The sequence below is a fragment of the Somniosus microcephalus genome, chromosome 7, assembly GCF_052327205.1.
Source record: "Somniosus microcephalus isolate GS21.2 chromosome 7, FLI_Smic_1.0, whole genome shotgun sequence".
Taxonomy (NCBI): Eukaryota; Metazoa; Chordata; class Chondrichthyes; order Squaliformes; family Somniosidae; genus Somniosus; species Somniosus microcephalus.
The window spans coordinates 129,525,721-129,548,529 of NC_140993.1; the positions used below are offsets into that span (position 1 = coordinate 129,525,721).

The window sequence follows — 22,809 nt, forward strand, 5'->3', positions numbered from 1 at the left end:
ACAAGTTTCAGTTTGCAAGCTACTATTGCCTTATAATATACTTCAGTCTATGTTATTGTATACTTACTGCACAGACTTAATCTCCATTCCTGAACAATAAGATAGTTACTTTATTATATTAACCTTTGTCCCAAACTGATGAATGATGTCATAATAACAAAATAATGGGAATGTTTTAATTATACCTGCATAAATGAACATTTAAAATGAACTAAAGTTTAAATTTATAGGGGGAGAAATTGGGTGAGTAGCGCCACCTGTTAGCACCTAAAGAGGCAGTCAGTGGCTGTAGCGCCACTGGCTGCGCCTCCCGCGATATTGAGTTGGGGCGCTAATGGTGGCGTTAGCCTTTTGCGCTGCGCCGCCACCGATGACGTCATCGGTGTGCGCAGCGCCCCATTCGTGCCCCGTTCACGATATTTGGTAGCGAACGCCGCAGTTGCGCCGTTCGCTACCCGCGCCCGGTTCACGGGGCCTTTCGGTGTCGGCAGTGGCGCAAGTTAAGGTGGAGGTGCGGGGCGGCCGCTTTTTTCGGCGGCCGCCTGCCAGCACCTCCGTCCCCGGCCTCCTAACCCCTCCCCCCGCGGCATTGCCGGCTGTTTCCCGAGAGCCCAGCACTTCTCCTTGGTGCCGGGCTCGTTTGCCGGCACTCGCGAGCGGGGATCGCGCTGTTGCAGGCCCCTCCCCCTTAACAGTGGGAGGAAGGCCTGCAGTACCGCAGCGTGCCATGCCGCAGCGTGTGGCGCTACGGCACGTTGCGCTGCGATATTCAGTTTCAGCGCCCTAAGAGGGACGCGGAGCACCTCGAGCCTCGCCCCGTGTCCCTCGAGGAGCAATGAAACTGAATATCTGACGATTGCTGAAGCCTCGAACGCTGCGCTAAATCCTGCGCTCAGGCGACTTTTGCGCCACTTTGGCGCCCCCAACCCAATTTCTAGGCCATAATACTTTAAATGTTTGTTACCCTTATTTTGTAGCTTATTTTGACAATTTTACATTCAGTTTGAGAGAGAGAAGAGTGGGTCCTAGACTAGCATTTTAAACTTAAATAAGGGCAATTATGAGGGCATGAAAGCAGAGCTAGCTAAAGTGAACTGGCAAATTAGGTTAAGGGATAGGTCAATAGAGTTGCAGTGGCAGACATTTAAGGGGATATTTCAGAACACACAGAACATATACATTCCAACGAGAAAGAAAAATTCCAAGGGGAGGACCCACCATCCGTGGTTAACTAAAAAAGTTAAAGATAGTATCAAACTTAAAGAAAAAGCATATAATTGCACAAAGATGGGTGGCAGATCAGAAGATTGGACAGAATATAAAAAACAGCAAAGAATGACTAAAAGATTAATAAGGAGAGAAAAATTAGAGTACATAGATATACGGGAATGGATTAGGAAAAAAAGGAGGGCTTTTGGTAGATACAAAAGGCTAAAGACGGAGGAAGCCCTAGAGGAGTACAAAAAGTGCAGGGGGATACTTAAAAAAGAAATTAGGAGATCAAGGAGGGGCCATGAAATAACACTGGCAAGCAAAATAAAGGAAAATCCGAAGATGTTTTATAAGTATATTAAGGGTAAGAGGATAACTAGGGAAAAAATAGGGCCCATTAGGGACAAAAGTGGCAATCTGTGTGTGGAGCCGGAAGATGTAGGAGGGGTTCTGAATGAATTTTTTGCGTCTGTTTTCACTATGGAGAAGGACGATGTAGACATAGAAATAGGGCGGGGGGACTGTGATATGCTCGAACATATTAACATCGAGCGGGGGGAGGTATTGGCGGTTTTAGCTGGCCTAAAAATGGATAAATCCCCAGGCCCGGATGAAATGTATCCCAGGCTGCTGTGTGAGGCAAAGGAGGAGATTGCGGGGGCTCTAACACATATATTCAGGACCTCTCTGGCCACAGGGGATGTGCCAGAGGACTGGAGAACCGCTAATGTAGTACCATTATTCAAGAAGGGTAGTAGGGAAAAACCGGGGAACTACAGGCCAGTGAGCCTAACATCAGTGGTAGGAAAATTATTGGAAAAAATCCTGAGGGACAAAATTTGTCTCCACTTGGAGAGGCAAGGATTAATCAGGGATAGTCAACATGGCTTTGTCAAGGGAAGATCATGTCTGACTAATTTGATTGAATTTTTTGAGGGGGTGACTAGGTGTGTGGATGAGGGTAACGCAGTGGATGTGGTATACATGGATTTCAGTAAGGCCTTCGATAAAGTCCCGCACAGGAGACTGGTCAAGAAGGTAAGAGCCCATGGAATCCAGGGTGCCTTGGCACATTGGATACAAAACTGGCTTAGTGGCAGAAGGCAGAGGGTGATGGTCGAAGGTTGTTTTTGTGACTGGAAGCCTGTGGCCAGTGGGGTACCACAGGGATCGGTGCTGGGTCCCTTGCTGTTTGTGGTCTACATTAATGACTTGGATATGAATGTAAAGGGTATGATCAGTAAGTTCGCGGATGATACAAAAATTGGTAGGGTGGTAAATAGCGAGGAGGGTAGCCTCAGTCTGCAGGACGATATAGATGGGTTGGTCAGATGGGCGGAACAGTGGCAAATGGAATTTAACCCGGAAAAGTGCGAGGTGATGCACTTTGGGGGGACTAACAAGGCAAAGGAATACACAATGAATGGAAAGACCCTAGGCAAGACGGAGGGTCAGAGGGATCTGGGTGTGCAAGTACACAGATCCCTGAAGGCGGCGGAACAGGTGGATAAGGTGGTAAAAAAGGCATATGGGATACTTGCCTTCATTAGCCGAGGCATTGAATATAAGAGCAAGGAGGTTATGATGGAGCTGTATAAAACACTGGTTAGGCCACAGCTGGAATATTGTGTGCAGTTCTGGTCGCCACACTACAGGAAGGATGTGATCGCGTTAGAGAGGGTGCAGAGGAGGTTCACCAGGATGTTACCAGGGCTGGAGCGCTTCAGCTATGAAGAGAGACTGGGCAGGTTGGGTTTGTTTTCCTTGGAGCTGAGGAGGCTGAGGGGGGACATGATTGAGGTGTACAAAATTATGAGGGGCATAGATAGGATGGATGCTGAGGAGCTTTTTCCCTTAGTAGAGGGGTCGATAACTAGGGGGCATAGATTCAAGGTAAAGGGCGGGAGGTTTAGAGGGGATTTGAGAAAGAACTTTTTCACCCAGAGGGTGGTTGGAGTCTGGAACTCACTGCCTGAAAGGGTTGTGGAGGCAGAAACCCTCACAACATTTAAGAAGCATTTGGATGTGCACTTGAAATGCCATAGCATACAAGGCTACGGGCCAAATGCTGGAATATGGGATTAGATTAGACAGGGCTTGATGGCCGGCGCGGACACGATGGGCCGAAGGGCCTCTATCCGTGCTGTATTACTCTATGACTCTATGACTCTATAGAAGATAGGAGCAGGAATAGGCCATTCGGCCCCTCGAGCCTGCTCCGCCATTCAATGCGATCATGGCTGATCATCCAAATTCAGTACCCGGTCCCTGCTTTCTCCCCATACCCCGTGATCCCATTAGCCTTACGAGAGAAAGCTAGCTGGAAATATAAAAAGATAGTAAGAGTTTCTATAGATTTATAAAAAATAAGAGTTAACAAAGTGAGCGTTGGTCCTATAAAAAGTGAGTCTGGGGAATTAATAATGGAAAATAAGGAGATGGCAGTTTATTGAACAGGTACTTTGCATCGGTCTTCACTATAGAGGATACAAGTAATATCCCAGAAATAGCTGTAAATCAGGAAATGGAAGGGAGGGAGGAACTCAAGAAAATTACAATCACCAGGGAAGTGGTACTGAGCAAATTGTTGGAGCTGCGGGCTGACAAATCCCCGGGTCCTGATGGACTTCATCCTAGAGTCTTAAAAGAAGTGGCTAGTGAGATAGTTGATGCGTTGGTTTTAATTTTCCAAAATTCCCTAGATTCGGGGAAGGTTCCATTAGATTGGAAAATAGCGAATGTAACTCCTTTATTTCAAAAAGGGAGGGAGACAGAAAGCAGGAAACTACAGACCAGTTAGCTTAACATCTGTCATAGGGAAGATGTTAGAAGCTATTATTAAAGACGTTATAGCAGGGCACTTAAAAAGTTCACGGTAATCAGGAAGAGTCAACATGGTTTTGTGAAAGGGAAATCATGTTTAACCAATCTATTGGAGTTCTTTGAGGAAGTAACATGTGCTGTGGATAAAGGGGAACCGGTGGATGTACTGTACTTAGATTTCCAGAAGACATTTGATAAGGTGCCACATTAAAGGTTATTGCGGAAAATAAAAGCTCATGGTGTAGGGGTAACATATTGGCATGGACAGAAGACTGGCTAGCTAACAGGAAACAGAGAGTAGGCATAAATGGGTCATTTTCTGATTGGCAAGATGTAACGAGTGGTGTGCCACAGGGATCAGTGCTGGGGCCTCAACTTTTTACAATTTATATAAATGACTTGGATGAAGGGACTGCAGGTATGGTTGCTAAATTTGCTGATGACACAAAGATAAGTAGGAAAGTAAATTGTGAAGAGGACATAAGGAGGCTACAAAGGGATATAGATAGGTTAAGTGAGTGGGCAAAGATCTGGCAAATGGAGTAAAATATGTGAAATTGTTCATTTTGGCAGGAAGAATAAAAAAGATTATCTAAATGGTGAGAGATTGCAGAGCTCTGAGATGCAGAGGGATCTGAGTGTCCCAGTGCATGAATCGCAAAAGGTTAGTATGCAGGTACAGCAAGTAATTAGGGAAACTAATAGAATGTTATCACTTATTGCGAGGGGAATTGAATACAAAAGTAGGGAGGTTATGCTTCAGTTATACAGTGCATTGGTGAGACCACATCTGGAGTACTGTGTGCAGTATTGGTCTCCGTATTTAAGGAAGGATGTAAATGCGTTGGAAGCAGTTCAGAGAAGGTTTACTAGACTAATACCTGGAATGGGTGGGTTGTCTTATGAGGAAAGGTTGGACAGGCTAGGCTTGTATCCGCTGGAGTTTAGAAGAGTAAGAGATGACTTGATTGAAACATACAAGATCCTGAGGGGTCTTGGCAGGGTGGATGTGGAGAGGATGTTTCCTCTTGTGGGCGAGTCTAGAACTAGGGGTCAGTTTAAAAATAAGGGGTCGCCTATTTAAGACAGAGGAGAATTTTTTTCCCCCCCCAGAGGATCGTGAGTCTTTGGAACTCTCTTCCTCAGAGGGCGGTAGAAGCAGAGTCTTTAAATATTTTTAAGGCAGAGGTAGATAGATTCTTGATAAGCAAGGGGGTGAAAGGTTATCGGGAGTAGGCAGGAATGTGGAGTAATCTGATCAGTCATGATATTATTGAATGGCGGAGCAGGCTTGAGGGGCCGAGTGGCCTGCTCCTGCTCCTAATTCATATGTTTGTATGTAATAAGTGCAGGATCACCACATAGAAAATTTCCAATCTAGGTAGCGAGCACAAGGTGAAGTACTGAGCATGATTGAGGAGCAGGTGAAGGGAGCAGTGAGGAGGAGCAGGTGAAGGGAGCAGTGAGGAGGAGCAGGTGAAGGGAGCAATGAGGAGCAAAAGCTTGCTGGCCACAGGGTCAGCTCACATCCTTACTCAGCTGCACACATCTAGGGATTCAAAATTCATAAGCCTGCGTATAAAAGAGCCCAATCATCGTATGGAGTCTTCGGTGTGTGTCCAAAAAAACTCTGAGGCCTGGTTGCAGCTGTATTAAAGTCCACTGCCCACATCTGTGCAGTGCTGCAAGACAGCATATTGGAACTGCTGTTACCATGGAGCCCATGACTAGTCCACAGGCTTCTTCAGTGTAATGCCCAGTGACAGCAGTCCCATGCCAACTTCAGTTTACGGTCATATCTGAAGAGATAAGGGATTACTTTCTATTTTTAAGGAAACAAAGATTTTAATGAAATGCAATTATATAGCAAGTTTGGCGAACAGACACCCACCAAAATTTCAAATTATGCTGATGTATTTGCAAAATATTAACAGAATAGCATACCGGATTTCAAAAAATTGGTCGTCTATTATTTAGTTTCGAAAAAGTCATTTATACAGTCTGATAAAAATGTAATAAAGCATCTTTAAATTGTTGGGGACATTAAGCAGTATCCAAAAATTACACACCAGAAAAAACAATGGGTAAAAATGAAAAGAATGAATTTTAAGAGATCATTATTATTCTAAATGTTTTCCAACTTCTTCTTTCTCTTCCATCCCTAATGACACATCAAGTAACCCATTTCTTCCACTGCTTCTACATTCAGCAGATCATGCTCTGGGCTGTTTCGATAACAAAGACTTTTTTTTTTTTAAATGTGGACAAGTCGTAAGTCTGATTCACAACCCCATACCAGGAGAACCAGCTGGATACGGTGGGGGCATCGTAACTCCACTTCCATTGGATGGGAGTAACCTGCTGGACATCAACCCAGTATTCAGAGGCCACAGCTCTGATCTGCTCACTGGGGCTACTATGAAAGGGTGTGGGGGGGGGGGGGGGGGGGGCGTGTGGGGGGGCAGCACTCCCCTTCCATTGGACTTAAATATCCCACTAGATGGCAACCTAGTACTTAGAGACCGGAATGCTCGTCTCTGCTCGCCAGAGCTGTCTGGAGTGGGGCGAACCCTTAGATGGGAATGCTACCACTAAGCCAAGGCTCACTCCATTTTCCAATTATAAAATTATTTTTGAAATTTGTTTCTTTGATTTTAAAGTTAGTTGGTGTCTGACTTACCATCTGTTTTCATTGCAGCAACTAACATTTCTCTGCACTTGATCCGCACCGAGTCCGTGGTGAAAGGAGCCTGAGGATAACTTTTTAGTTGAAAAGGTGAAGCAGTATAGAATGCTTCATGGGGGTTACTGGAATTGCTTCCTGAACTACAAAAAGAGAAAACCAAAACTCTGTTTTATTGGGAGCTAAATATGTTTACTGTAATTCTATAATGACTTCTACAAGAACAGTATTCTCCAAAGTACACCTATGCTACAAACATGTTTGAAATGAAGCAAAATAACTGCAAACAAAAGATTTTAGGAATATTAAATTTGATTGGCTTGTTGAGTACCCTAGTTACAATGATGCCTAATTTCCGAGATTCTTTGACCAGTAATAACATTAAAGTGAAGGCAAATTCCATCATTGATGGGTGGCAACATAGAATTCTTCCCACATCTGATTCTCTCCCCCAAGTTATAGCAAACATTCATTTTCAGCTAACAGTGTGAAAACACTGGCCAGGGAAAACTCCCTTCAGTACGGTTGCTGCACAGATCCTGTCTAGTAGAGATCTTTCTTTTGGGGGGGGGGGGGGGGCGGGGGAGTTTTGTTATTTTTCAATCTTGCTCCAGTAAATCAGTGCAAACTTAAAGAAAGGCTTGTAAACAAACATTGCAAAAAGTAAAATCAAGAAACCACTGAGCAGGTCGGGGGAGGTGAGGGTCTCCCGCCCCCACAGGCTACCCAGCCAAGAATGATGAAACTTGTAAGCTTCTTTGGCAAGCTCAAAAGCATAGCTCACCCAGCTGAGGGTGGCTTTTAGAAGTCAATGGAAGCTCTAATGCAGACGTTTTCTTAATCTAATTTCAAGAAACTACCACACCTTTCCTCTTTTGCTTCTGGACTGTTTTGTGCCAAGGAAACAGAATCCCTTTTCTTCTCTTCTGAGGGTTTCTCAGCCGATGGTCCATCTGCAAAATAGCACTTGAATAAAAAACCATTTGAAAACCTTTTTTTTTTATAAATGAGGGCACTTCTTAAAAGATTTCTTACCAAAATGAACAAGACATTAAATACTAGTTCTAAACCAAACAAAGAGCAACGTGTATGCTGTGGTGAGAGAACTGCGACACAATGGCCTAGAAATTAGTCTCAGGAAGTGGTACAAAACGGGCAGTATTGGATCGGCCGCCCGTTATACGCAATGCCCGATATTTAGTTCCACTGACTGCAATGGAACTGAAGATCAGGCGCTATGTATAACAAGCGGCCGATCCTCTACTGCCCATTTTGCGCCACCGCCCAAGACAAATTTCTAGACCACTGTTAAAAACTTGCTCTCCCTTACTATTACATTGAAAAGCTTTCACAGGTAAAAATTGCTTGAAAAATTATTAGTTCACCACAGACCATGTTATAGTTGTACAGTGAGGTTGCTTTTTTGACACTGATAGCAAACAACAGAGAAAGCTCCTGAATTTCTCTAAAGAATTCAATTACTATTTTAAAGATGGACACTTTGGAAAAAATGTTTTTATTAAGGTGAGGCCCATCAGGGCTGTATTCCACTATTTGCACCTGGTGTCAGCTTTAAACATTCCAATCAGATAGAAAACATGCTAAAATGTAAAGCACAGATGCTACTCAACCTCACCTACCACCCCAGAAATGCAATTCTTACCAGAAAGGTGTCAACCTGTCGGTTTCCATGCCATCCACACTTGTGGTCCAAATCATACAGTTAGATAGGAATAAAAGTTCAGCTGAACTGCTCCTGAACAGAAAATCGTGCTTGAGAATGCAATTTTGCCATACTTGCTCCCTGTGCACACCAGGACCGGCACACTGGAACTCTGTACCCCAAAGGACTGAGATGAGGAGACATTTCTGCACTCAAAGGGTTGTGAATCTTTGGAATTCTCTACCCCAGAGGGCTCAGAATGCTCAGTCGTTGAGTATATTCAAGACAGAGATCGATAGATTTTTGGATACTAAGGGAACCAAGGGGTATGGGGATAGTGCAGGAAGGTGGAGTTGAGGTAGAAGATCAGCCATGATCTCACTGAATGGCGCAGCAGGCTCAAAGGGCCGAATGGCCTACTCCTGCTCCTATTTCTTAAGTTCTTAAAATGCTGAATTCTATGTAGATGTGCTGTGCACTTACAACCATCAATAACCAAAAGGACAAGGAAGCCTATCAAAATATATTGGACTCGATTTTAACTCCCTTCACCTGGCAGAAACCAGGCAGGAAGCATTTTAAATGAAGAGGGAGACTTATCCACCCTGATCTGGCTGACTGCTATTTTCAATTGCAGGTAAGGACACTCACCCCAAGTCAGCAGAGTCTTCTTTAAACATACAGGCCGGCTCCAATGATGTCATTGGGCCCAATCTGCCATTTTAACCTGAGCAGGGAGCAATGGTGGTTCCCCCACCAGGCCAAACCTGCAGGAAACAGCAGCCAGGGGCATAAGAGGCCCACCTAGATAAGTTTAAAAAAAATTAAAATTCCAGTTTCTTTATGGGCTAGGAGGAGCAAAGATGATCCTCTGGGCCCCACAGGAAACTTTGGGCTACCCCTAGCCTAGGTTCCCCCCTCCCTTGACGGGGATTCCCCTCCAATGGATTTACCTTGTCCCGGGGTCTTATCCCACAGGTCCCTGAAAAAGAGTCTCCTGCCACCTGGATTCCTGCTCCTGCCTACTGGCCAGGTTTGGACAGAAATCCAATCTTGTATATGTAAATGAAGTCCGAGAGCTAAAATCTCCCCAAGCTTCAGCACTGTCACATGCCCTGGCGCCCCTCACCATCGATTCTGCCAAGTTAAAATCGAGGCCCAAGTCTCAATATGAAAGCACACAGACCAGGGTCAATACCAAGCTGCATTCTCAGACAAGTGCCAAAGGCTGCTACAAAATATTCAAATCTGCTAATACTGGGACAGACCCAACCATCCCTCTACTTAATAATGACGCTACATACCAGGCCTCAGCACAAAGCAGAATTTATAAACTAGTTGCAAACTCCTCTAAAATCCACTCATGTAATAAAAGTTCAATTGAAATACTGTGACCCATTCGCTGAAAGACTTGCATTTCCATCACACGACCTCAGGACATCCCAAAGTGTTTTATAGCCAATTAAGTTTTTTTTGACGTGCCGTCACTGTTGTAATGTAGGAAACCTGACAGCCAATTTGCGCACAGCAAGGTCCCACAAACAGCAATGTGATAATGACCTGATAGTGGGGTTTTTACTGGTGAAAGTCTGAAAACAGACACTAAATGGGTTCTGTGCTAGTAAGACACACCTGTTTGTAAGTCTGGTTTTAGCATGCAATATTGGTCCCAGTTGCTGATTACCATAAGTTGAATTTGCCTGGAGGCGCTAAAATAGACACCTGCAGGTTTAGCACTCAAGCGCTGATTAGAAGCAATTTTCCTGGAGCAGTATATGTGGGCTCCACGCACCCACTTCCACTGAAGGTGTGGAGTGTGCTAGCTGACACACAGTGGCAGGTTTCAGGATGGCTCAGGGACTGAGCGAGAGGGCACACAGGTTCTCAGACACCGCACTGGATGTTGGCATATGGAACTTGGTTAATTTAGCTTCTGAAAGGTGTTCATGTTTCGTTCATTCAATATAGAGCATAAACAGGTGCTTGACATCATTGACGAGAGAGAGAGCGAGAGAGAGATGGATTTCACATAGCAACAGTCAGTTTGTTCAAGTGATCAGGGTTTTAGACCTTGCGACTGAAACTGGGATTCCTGCCAATAGGATGTTCAGCAAGGACATTGCAACCTATGAAAACAGATGTTGACATACGAATGTGCAGAGAAATGTAAACGCGTGTGCGTAAGAATCGGCTGAAGGATGTGCACTGACCGGCGACTACCAAATAAGGCAAAGCCACTTCCATTTTTGATAGATAAACCAGTGTATAAAAAAAAAGTTTGTGTGTTAAGTAAAGAGAGAAACTTTCAAGATTTGAGTGCATGCCTATGCTCAGATCTGCTGACAAAACTCTGCTTATAAACTGTGTTATATGCCGAAGAAATTATACTCCACTTTTAGATTGTTTTATGTTAAAAGTAGAAAAGATGATTATAACCGTAAGAATGAAGTCTCTACTACTCAACTGAACAACAGACAATTGTTTAAAACAACACTAGAGGTTCTGGTGGAGGAAGTCCAGAGGAGGGAAGTCCTGTACCTGCAGGGAGGGGAAAGGAGTCCACCTTGCCCTCCTGTCCCTCTCTCCTGCAGCAGCTGGTGCTGCTCTGCCTGGCCTTGTGTTCTCCTCCAGGCCAAGGGGGACCCCTAGCAAGATGCCCATGACCAAGCATTCCCTTTCTCCTGGTGACTCCTACAAGGTGTCCAATCAGGTACAGTAGTCCAGCACTTACCCTTTTTAGTTGAAGTCCTCAGAGAATTTCCAGAATAAATGTTGATGCAGTGTTGGTGAAGTCTTGACAAACTGTCCAAGAAAGTCTCCCGATGTGTTTTAGAAGTCCTCTTCAAACCTCCAGCCGCAAGTGAACAGTAAAAGGTGATATGGCTTTAATTAGCGCTCAAAATCCTCAGTTTACTCCTATTCAGCTGGTCGATGTCAGGAGAGATCGTTGGGTCAAGCGTGTGCGTTCTTTCTATTTAAAAGCCGGTTGAGTGGGACCCCTGGCGCGCTGCATGGCCGCGCAGCTCGAAGGGAACATTTGCCACTGCTCAATTCACCACACCCCCATCACTCACCTACCAAGAATCGCTATCAATCAGGACTCATTCCTAACATTCATCTGCTTCACCTCCCCTTCACACACTGTTGCAAGCCTCACAGCCACATCTCACAGCTTGCACACACTGCCAGCTATTCAATCATGACAGCTACATCAGTCAAACATTTTGCACAGCACTCACTGACACACTTGCCTCTCTCTTGCAGGAGAAGGTGTCACACAACCGGAGGCAGCAGGAACTAACCAGAGGGGGAGAGGCAAGGGTTGTGCAGCACGCCACCACAAATCTTGAGACCTGCTCAGCCGAGTACTGCAGGACTGCTCCAGGCAGCGGAATTGTTGCTTCAGGGCACCAATGGTCCGCTCTCTCATTCATGGATGTGGTAGCACGGCTTTCATTGTATGCCTGCTGTGCGTGGGTTGCGAACTGGAGTCATAAGCCATGTTGTCAGCAGATAGCCCTTATCTCCCAATAACCACCTGTTGGCTTGCCGTGGTGGTTGAAATACTGCTGCAGAATGAAAGCGTCATGACTGGTGCCAGGATACCGGGCATGATGTGCTCGCTATGGTCCCACACCTGCTGCACGTTGAGGGCGTGGAATCCCTTTTGGTTCAGGTACATGGCAGAGTTGACGTGAGGCGCACGCAAAGTAATGTGCGTGCAGTCAGTAGTACCCTGCACCATGGGGAAGCCTGTACTCCTGGCATATCCTCTTGCTCGTTCCGCCTATTTCTGTCTGGCAAGAGGGAATGAAATGAAGTTTACTCTCTGCATGCAGAGCCTCAGTGACCTCCCTTATGCAACAGTGCACTGCAAACTGCGAGATATTGTAAATATCTCCAGCAGCAGGCTGAACGAAGTTCATAGCCACGGCTACCACACTGGTACAATAGCATAGTGGTTATGTTACCGGACTAGTAATCGAGGCCTGGACTAATTATTGAGACAGGAGTTCAAATCCCACAAACTGGGGAATTTAAATTCAGCTAATTAAATAAATCTGTACTAAAATCGAGTATCCGTAATGATGACCATGAAACTACCGGACTGGTTCACTAATGTCCTTTAGGGAAGGAAATCAGACCTTACCTGGTCTGGCCTACATGTGACTCCAGACCCACAGCAATGTGGTTGACTCCTGACTGCCCTTTGAAATGGCCTAGTAAGCCACTCAGTTGTACCAAACTGCTGCAAAGTATATAAAGAATAAAACCAAAGGGACCACATGACATCGACCCGACACCGGACACGACAAAGGCACGCCTAGCCCAGTCGACTCTGCACAGTCGTCTTCATTAAAATCTGGGGACTTGTGCCAAAACTGGGAGAGCTGTCCCACAGGCTAGTCAAGCAACAACCTAACATAGTCATATTCACAGAATCATACCTTTCAGCTAACGTCCCAGACTCCTCCATCAACATCCCTGGCTATGTCCTGTCCCACTGGCAGGATAGTCCCTCCAGGGGTGGCAGCACAGTGGTATACAGTCAGGGGGCGTGGCCCTGGGAGTCCTCAACATTGACTCCAGGCCCCATGAAGTCTCATGGCTTCAGGTCAAGCATGGGCAAGGAAACCTCCTGCTGATTACCACCTACCCCCCTCCCTCAGTTGATGAATTAGTACTCCTCCATGTTGAACACCATTTGGAAGAAGCACTGAGGGTACTAGAACATACTCTGGGTGAGGGAACTTCAATATCCATCACTAAGTGTAGCTGGGTAGCACCACTACTGATGGAGCTGGCCAAGTCCTGAAGGACTTAGCTGCCAGTCTGGGCCTGCAGCAGGTGGTGAAAGAACCAATGCAAGGGAAAAACCTACTTGACCTCGTCCTCCCCAATCTACCGGTCGCAGATGCATCTGTCCATGATTGTACTGACCACTCCACAGTCCTTGTGGAGACAAAGTCCCGTCTTCACATTGAGGACATCCTCCATCATGTGTGGCACTACCACCGTGCTAAGTGGTATAGATTCAGAGCAGATGTAGCAGCTCAAAACTGGGTGTCCGTGAAGTGCTCTGGACCATCAGCAGCAGCAGCATTGTATTCCACCACAATCTGTAACCTCATGGCCTGGCGTATTCCTCACTCTACCATTGACATCAAGCCAGAGGACCTACCCTGGTTCAATGAGGAGTGTAGAAGAGCATGCCAGGAGCAGTACCAGGCGTACCTAAAAATGAGGTGCCAATCTGGTGAAGCTACAACATAGGACTACATGTATGCTAAACAGCATTTTATAGACAGAGCTAAGTGATCCCACAACCAACAGATCTGATCAAAACTCTGCAGTCTTGCCACATCCAGTCGTGATGGTGGTGGACAATTAAACAACTAACTGGAGGAGGACGCTCCATGAATATCCCCATCCTCAAATGATGTCGGAGCCCAGCATGTTACTGCAAAATACAAGGCTGAAACTTTTGCAACCATCTTCAGCCAGAAGTGCTGAGTGGATGATCCATCTTGGCCTCCTCCTGCAGTCCCCACCATCACAGGAGCCAGTCTTCAGCTAATTCGATTCACTCCACATGATATCAAGAAAAGGCTGAGCGCACTGGATACAGCAAAGGCTATGGGTCCTGGCAACATCCTGGCTTTCGTGCTGAAGACTTGTGCTCCAGAACTGGCCACATCTCTAGCCAAGCTGTTCCAGTACAGCTGCAACACTGGCATCTACCCGATAATGTGGAAAAAATTGCCCAAGTATGTCCTGTCCACAAAAAGCAGGACAAATCAATCCAGCCAATTAGCACTCCCATCAGTCTACTCTCAATCATCAACAAAGTGATGGAAGGTGTTGACAGTGCAGTACTTACTCACCAATAACCTACTCGCTGATGCTCAGGTTGGGTTCCGTCAGGACTACTTGGTTCCAGACCTTATTACAGCCTTGATCCAAAAGAGCTGAATTCCAGAGGTGACTGCGCTGACATCAAGACAGCATTTGACCGAGTGTGGCATCAAGGAGCCCTAGTAAAATTGAAGACAATGGGAATCGGGGGGGAAAAGTCTCCGCTGGCTGGAGTCATACCTAGCACAAAAGGAAGATGGTTGTGGTTGTTGGAGACCAATCCTCTCAGCCCCAGGACATCGCTGCAGGAGTTCCTCAGGGCAGTGTCCTAGGCCCAACCATCTTCAGCTGCTTCATCAATGACCTTCCCTCCATCATAAGGTCAGTATGGGGGATGTTCGCTGTTGATTGCAGTGTTCAGTTCATTCGCAACTCCTCAGATAAAGTCGCATGCAGCAAGATCTGGACCTCATTCAGGCTTGGGCTGATAAGTGACCAGAAACATTTGCACCACACAAGTGCCAGGCAATGACTATCTCCCAACAAGAAAGAGTCAAACCACCACCCCTTGACATTCAATGGAATTATCATTGCAAACCCCCCACCGTCGACATCCTGGGGGTCACCATTGACCAGAAACTTAACTGGACCAGCCACATAAATACAGTAGCTACAAGAGCATGTCAGAGGCTGCGTATTTTATGGCGAGTGACTCACCTCCTGATTCCCCAAAGCCTTTCCACCATGTACAAGGCACACGTCAGGAATGTGATGGAATACTCTCCAGTTGCCTGTATGAATGCAGCTTCAACAACACTCAAGAAATTCGACATCATCCAGGACAAAGCAGCCCGCTTGATTGGCACTCCATCCACCACCTTAAACATTCACTCCCTCCACCACCGGCGGAACGTGGCTGCAGTGTGTACCATCTACGAGATGCACTGCAACAACTCACCAAGACTTCTTCAGCAGCACCTCCCAAACCTCCGACATCTACAACCTAGAAGGACAAGGGTAGCAGGCACATGGGAACGCCATCACCTCCAAGTCACACTATCCTGACTTAGAAGTATATCGCCATTCCTTTATCGTCGCAGGGTCAAAATCGTGGAACTCCCTCCCTAACAGCACCACGGGAGCACTTTCACCACACGGACTGCAGCGATTCAAGAAGGCGGCTCACCACCACCTTCTCAAAGGCAACTGGGGATGGGCAATAAATGCTGGCCTTGCCAGCGACGCCCACATCCCGTGAATGAATAAAACAAAAGGTCCCTGTCATGCTTGGAGGTTGGAATTGTGGCTGCGGCTGTAGCAGTTGGCAGAATTTAGTGACTGCATCCTTAGTGAAGTGCAGACGTCTCAAACATTGGCCGTCGCTGAAGTTCAGCTAGGAGAATTGCTCCCTGAATACCCTCGGAGGATATGGCCTCCTACTGAGAGCCCTTCTACCCCTCCTCGTGCTCCTCCCTCTTCTAGCAGCTTGTCCTGCTCTGCGTGGCTTCTGCTCATTCTCCGAGTCATGCACCTGCCATGCCACTCCCTGTAGACTTTTGAAACTTGAAACAACTATGAAAAGCACCAAAAACGTGTAGAATTGTAGCAACAGCCAGAATAAATAAACCAGCATCTAACCTGTAAGTAGTTGACGATCCCTTAGCACACTCGCCTCTGAGTCAGAAGGTTGTGGGTTCAAGTCCCACTCCAGGGACTTGAGCACATACAGCTAGGCTGACACTCCAGTGCTGTACTGTCGGACGTGCCGTCTTTCGGATGAGACGTTAAACTGAGGTCCCGTCTGCTCTCTCAGGTGGACGTAAAAGATCCCATGGCACTATTTCGAAGAAGGACATGGGAGTTATCCCCAGTGCCCTGGCCAATATTTATCCCTCAACCAACATCACTAAAACAGATTATTTGATCATTATTACATTGCTGTTTGTGGGACCTTGCCGTGCGCAAATTGGCTGCCGCGTTTCCCACATTACAACAGTGACTCCACTTCAAAAGTACTTCATTGACTGTAAAGCGCTTTGAGACCTCCGGTGGTCGTGAAAGGTGCTAAGTTATATAAATGCAAGTCTTTCATTCTTTCTTTAAATAGCTCTGGTGGGGGTCCTTCATGCTGCTTAATGTCATGTTCAGCTGTGTAAGGTTAAGAGAGGGCATAGGCTGAAGCATTGAGCTCCAAAATGGCACTGCTGGTGTCAAATCAGCATTGCACACTGATTGACATCATGATCTGCCTGCTCTGCATGATTCCGGTGGACGTTAAGGTGTACGTGTGCTAAGTCCTTTACCAATATGGCGCTCGGCGCACTTTGCGTCAATGTGCATGCTTCTCGGAATGCTTTTTGGAACCATAAGGGGCTTCATCGAGCTCAAAAAGCGTACACTACCGAGCCAAATTTTGCCCCCTATGCATCCTGTTCACCACTGGTCACAAGAAACTGGCATCTTAATATTGAAGAATGTGGAAATGTCAAGAGCCACTACTCTAGCATTAAAGTAGATGGCACGAGAATTGTTCCATTTCTGCAACATTAAATTAGAGAATTTTGGGATGGGAGTGAGTGAGTTGGGGAGTAGAAATGGGAAGGAGAGGAGACGAAGGGGAAGAGAGTGGGGGAGGGAGGCAAATGGGAGGGGAGGAGAAGTAGAGTAAAGTGAGATGGGGCAGAGGGAGAGGAGAACTAAAATTAGAAAAACAAATCCATGAACTCAAAAGGTTTTCAGCATAACGCTCCGCACGCAAAATTATTTTTAAAATGAGCATTCTTGGCAAAGGCCGATATAGTTAGTGGGTTGGGAAAGCGGGGTATAATTGAATATATATATTAATAGATAAACAATATTGGATTGGAGCCGACTGCAAAGGGAAACTGCTGCAGCTCCACATACTGTACATCTCTTCAATTTCCACAGCGCAAGCAGTGAAGGGGAGAGGCAGAAAGCTAGAAATATACACACACACTCACTCACACTCACTCTCACACACACACCCCACACACATATACACACACACCCACACACACACACCTACACATATACACACATACACATATACACACACACACACATATACACCCACCCACACACCCACCCACACACACACATACACACCTACACATATACACACACACACCTACACACCTACACATATACACACACACACACTAAATTTAAGGATTTAAAACTCAGTCACTTGACAAAAATCAGACTAAATAAAAACAAGGGGGCTGATTTTAGCCCTACCTGCCAGGTATAAATCAAACGGGTAGGCAGTTAGTCAATCATGTGTCTTGTCTGGATGCTGCCACCTTCAATTTTAACCTGCTCTTCTGAGCAGGTGGCAAAGGCCCCCCCCCCCCCACCACTGTCACTTCTCCATTGCACTTGCCACCGCCTGTAGGACAGACTGCTGCCGCCCATGCAGAGTTGGTGCAGTCTGCAGCCGGGCCCTCCAGGCCCAGAGCTGGTCGAGGCCGTCCTTCAAGGGCATCTGCAGTCTCAGGTTGTGACAATCAGCAGCCTTCCACCAGCCTTGCTGCAGCCACTGGGGTCCCATTACGGAGGAGCAGTAGGGTGGGAAGGGGTGGCGGGGGGGGGGGGGGGAGTGCGCAAGGGAAGGAGATCACCCTTGAAGGGCAAAAAGTAGGTGCGACAAAATGTTGTTCATTTTTTTTTAATTAAAGGCCGAGGTTCGTGGTCAAACTTTTGTTCAGTGTTTTGGACATTATCTCCAGGTTGTGAGAACCAGTTATGTTAATGACTGTTTTTTTTGTGTTTCTTTCTATTAGTTTGTCATGAGGAAATGAAACAGAGTTTGTAAAATAAATAAGTTTTTGTATTCAAAATGTACATGTTTGGTCTTTGCAATCATTGCTGCCTTGGCCGGCTTAGGGGTTGCGGGTTGGTTTCATTCATGTTGTTCTCAATGGCAGAAGCCATTTCCTCAGCAGGGGCCTAGAAGCAGCTTGCTATCAGCTGTTGACGGACGGCCCTTCCAGTTTCTACATTGTGGGCCTCCCTCCCGCCTTGGTGCTGCTGATGATCATCCTCCTCCTCCTCCTCCTCTGGTGGTGCTCCAAGGCCTGGTGGCATTGGCTGGGTCTTGAGGATTGCCAGGTTATGCAGCATGCAGCACACAACAGGCGAGTACTGCAGGGCTCCTCCAGAATGGTCCAAACAGCAGAACCGTTGCTTGAGCACGCCGACTGTGTGCTCAACGATGTTCCTGGTAGCTTGATGGCTCTCATTGTACCGCAGCTCAGCAGGGGTATTGGGCGTACGGAGCGGTGTCATCAGCCAGGTGCACAGTGGATATCCCTTGTCCCCGAGAAGCCAACCACCTGGGTGATGCGGTGCCTGGAAAAGTTCTGCCACAGTAGTCTGGCGCAGGATGTATGCATCGTGGCTGCTGCCAGGATAGCAGGCACTGACAGCGAGTATCAGCTGCCTGTGGTCACAGACCAACTGCATGTTTAAGGAATGAAATCCCTTTCGGTTGTGGATATCCTCTGCATTCTCATGCGGAGCATGCAAAGCCACATGCGTGCAGTCAATGGCGCCCTGCACCATGGGGAAGGCCGCTATCCTCGCGTTCATGCTGCTTGGCCGGGGTCATGGGGAAAGAGATGTACTCTCGTCTCCTTTTAGAGAGGGTATTTGTGACCGGACGGATGCAGCAATGGACCGCGAACTGGGAGATATTGCCGATGTCCCCAGTAGCTGACTGAAATGAGCCGGTGGCATAAAAGTTGAGAGCCACTGTTATCTTCACTGCCACCGACAGAGACGTCCTGCTCCTCATTTGGGGCTGCAGATCCGGCTGCAGTAGGTGGCAGAGCTCAGTGACCACCTCCTTGCTGAAGCGCAGCCTTCGCAAACACTGCTCCTCAGACATATTAATGTATGAGAATTATTGGCGAAATACCCTGGGAGGGCAAGGTCTCCTGTACAGAGGCCTGTTGGCCCTCCTCCGTCTGGCCATGATTGCCACTCTCTCTCTGCGTCTCTGTGGCCTCTGAATCTGCTGGCACAGGACGACGCCCCCAATTAGTGCAGCCCCCATAGTCTCTTGGCAATCAAAGTAATGAAGGTCAAAAACCAAAGTACCTGCAAAGTTATAGTCAGAAGCCAAAACTACTTCACACAGCATTGACTCAATGCAGAAGTCTCTCTCTCAGAACAAGTGGTGCAAAAATGACTACCACACAAAAAGCCAGGAAGAGGCCCCCTTTAAATAGCGCAGTGCACCCCCCCCCCCACCCCCAGCGACTGGGAAGCGTTCCAGTCTACCCATCGTTGGTTGCGCCAGGTGGAAAGGAGGGGGGCGCCACTCAAATTCCGTTCCAGGGCACCACAAGTGCGTTGCACGCTCGAATGATGTCAAGATCTGCGTGTGCAGGAGATCGGGGCGGTATTGTTCAGCGCCGCCGCAAAATGTCTGGTCAATTTCGCGAGAGGCACAGATATTGCCGCGCCCGGGCGCTAGTTGCTTTGCGCCCCATTAGCGCATTAAAGAAGGTTCATGAAAAGTCCGTTTTCAGTTATCAGTTATGAAGACAAACTCGAAGAACTGAATATAAGAAAATCTTCAAAATACAGACATAGATAATGCGGATTAAGCATGCTATTTAACTTTGACTACGACCCTCACACTAGAGGACTCGAGTACAAACTTAACAAGCCTTAAGTGAGAGCAGAAGGTTTTTCTTTCCTCCAACAAGGGTAGATAAAGCTATGCCAATTCGCTCCTTTTGAAAATGAAACAAAACTGTATTAATACCTGGTTAAGGGTGGGACTGAAGGTTATATATGGATAAATGAGACAAAGATGCTCAAATACGCTAGAGTACACAATAGCTCTTGCACTGTAGGAACCACAGAAACATCACTATGATATGCAACTGGTGGGGCTGAATAATGCAAGATTAATATTCTCGCATTTTGTTAGATTACTTCTGGGGGGGGGGGGGGGGGCAGAAGTCGTGTAGAAATTACCTGCAGTTAGTCATTTCCTTCTGGGTACTAAATAATTTTTGTAGAGTCCATGGCTATGGAAGGCACAGGTTTGATGATCCAAATGGTCTTTTCCTGTTCCATTTTCATTATGTAAATCAATGAGGATTCCCTTTTAAGTTGCATTCACTGAGCTAGCTCCCTTAGGTGCTCCAAGTAAAGCTAGCCTTATTTTCTCCAATACAAGGAGATCAAAGGTTCTAAAAAGAATTACTTGCATCAGTCCCTCGAAAGTAACTTCTAACCTCATCTTAGTCTCAACCTGATTTATTGGTCCAAGAAGAAAGCCAAAATTACAAAAATAAATGGGCAACAATACTGGGTAAATTCAGCAATTCAACCATTCCAGCGGGGAGCTGCCCTTTATCATAGCTCCCTACTGAGACCGTGAGATTGTTGAATTTACCCGTCCACCTTTTATTGACACAATAGGTACATTGTTTTTTAATCAGATCCTCAAAATTTGTATTTTTAGCAACATAAATAACACCCAGCATTCAGAAAAAGCGAATAAAAAAACCCACAGCTGCCTGATCAAATAGCCACTATTCTGTACATTTCTAATACAATGATAGTTATGTAAGAAAAGTACAGAACTGCAATTCTTCATGTTTATTAAAAAACATAGTTGAGAATTTCAAGGTCAGTTAACTTCAGGATTGGTATCTTCAATTTGATAGACCCACTACTGAGCATTAAAATGTATTAGAACTACACTGTGGTCCGAGTTTTGTATCCTAATAAAAACAGATGATAATTTTATCAGATCAATCCTAAGTGAAGAACTCCACTGATGCAGCAGTCATTCAGTTCATTATAAATAGTTTTCCCAACTTCAAATTCACTTGACTATTTGAAAAACAAATTTTGATCTTTTCTGCCCACCATAATTTCTACATCTCTAAAGCAGTCAAACATTTGAAAAAAATCTGCATCCAATTCCAATATTACCAAAAAAGTTAAGATGTAAAACAGAGAAGACTATCTATGCTGACACTTTAGCACATGAATCTTTCAGTATATAAACGTTAGCTCCCCACAGCAGCGATCAGAAACCTAGGCCCCACTTAACTCTGTTGCTCCTAGTTTTTATTAAAGCTACATACTGCAAATGAAGTAGAGCTGGCCCATGGCATAAGCTCGCTTCTGTCTGCAACTCAGAAGGTGGCCTGTGCCACGTTTTCCAACAGGAGTCTCTCCCTCTAATCTGAATGGGCTGCTGGCACGTGTAAAGCTTGCCTGGAGAGTTTGGTCTCGAGCACAGTTGACTGGGGAGTGTAAAATATGGCAAGGGCTGCAACTCACTAATAAAGGCGAAGTTGTGGCAGTGACAGAAAAGTTGACAATGAGGCAGTGGAGGCACATGTGACACTTTGCTACTGCTGATGCGAATGAGTAAGAAGTTTGTTGGTAGCATGAGAAAGGCAAAGGTAACTGTACTACTCCATTTTGTTCACCTGACTTGTGGAACCCAACAACCACAGCACTATCCTAAATCAAAAACCGCTGCATCCCATGAGGTAACATTTGAATCACTGTAAAGAACCACTGCCCTTTCACACACACACTCTTGCATTATGTCAAAGCTGCATAAAAGGTGGAGATGGCAGCTGAAGAACAGCAGTTGTCCAAGCCGAATTCTCCTCTGTTTTTAAAGGGATTCTTACTGCAGGCAGCAATCATGAATATAGAGAATAGCCCTGTTCTCTTAAGAGCCATCCAACCAAAGACTGCCGCACAATAAAGGCATCACAGCTGCTCCCTGGATGATGACCATGGACATGCAGTATGAGGCTTCTGTGGTCAGATACCACCTAGTTATAGAGTGCCAATCTTGTATGTTCCTGTAGACCAATAGGTTTGATATTAAGAGACAATCATCACTGGCAAGGCCAGCATTTATTGCCCATCCCTATTTTACCCTTGAGAAGGTGGTGGTGAGCCACCTACTTGACAACGGAGTGGCTTGCTAGGCCATTTCAGAGGGCAGTTAAGAGTCAACCACATTGCTGTTTGGAGTCACATATAGGCCAGACTGGGTAAGGATGGCAGATTTCCTACCCTAAAAGGGCATTAGTAAAAAGGTTTTTAACGACAATCTGGTAGTTACAGGTCCACCATTACTGATACTAGCTTTATATTCCAGATTTATTTAACTGAATTTAAAATTCCCCAGCTGCCGTGGTGGGATTTGAATTCTTGTCTCCAGATCATTAGTCCAGGCCTCTGGATTATTAGTCCAGTAACATTACCACGATGCTACTGTTAGTACCTCATACAACACCTATATTTAAGAAGGGAAGATAGATCATGTCCAGGAAACTATAGGACCAGTCAGCTTAACATCAGTAGTAGAAAAAATAATGGAATCTCTACTAAAGCAGATAATAGAAAAAACATCTATAAAACCAAAAATATGTTAAGGAATAGTCAACATGGATTTCTAAAGGGAAACTCTTACTTGACCAATCTTAATGAATTCTTTGAAGAGGTAACAGAGACAGCAGATAAGGTTAATGCAGACATGTAATATATCTAGATTTCC

General features: G+C 45.9%; 1 protein-coding gene across 6 annotated transcripts in view; it reads right to left on the reverse strand.

The window, feature by feature from the left end:
- Window positions 1–22,809, reverse strand: part of tcea1 (transcription elongation factor A (SII), 1) — a 113,835-nt gene that overhangs the window by 34,339 nt on the left and 56,687 nt on the right. For all 6 annotated transcript variants that reach the window (XM_085992936.1, XM_085992937.1, XM_085992939.1 and 3 more), the window contains 2 exons: window positions 7,584–7,671; window positions 6,716–6,861 (listed from right to left, as the gene is read on the reverse strand). In XM_085992936.1, coding sequence (XP_085849062.1) covers window positions 6,716–6,861; window positions 7,584–7,671 — 234 coding nt within the window. The remainder of the gene's footprint in view (window positions 1–6,715; window positions 6,862–7,583; window positions 7,672–22,809) is intronic.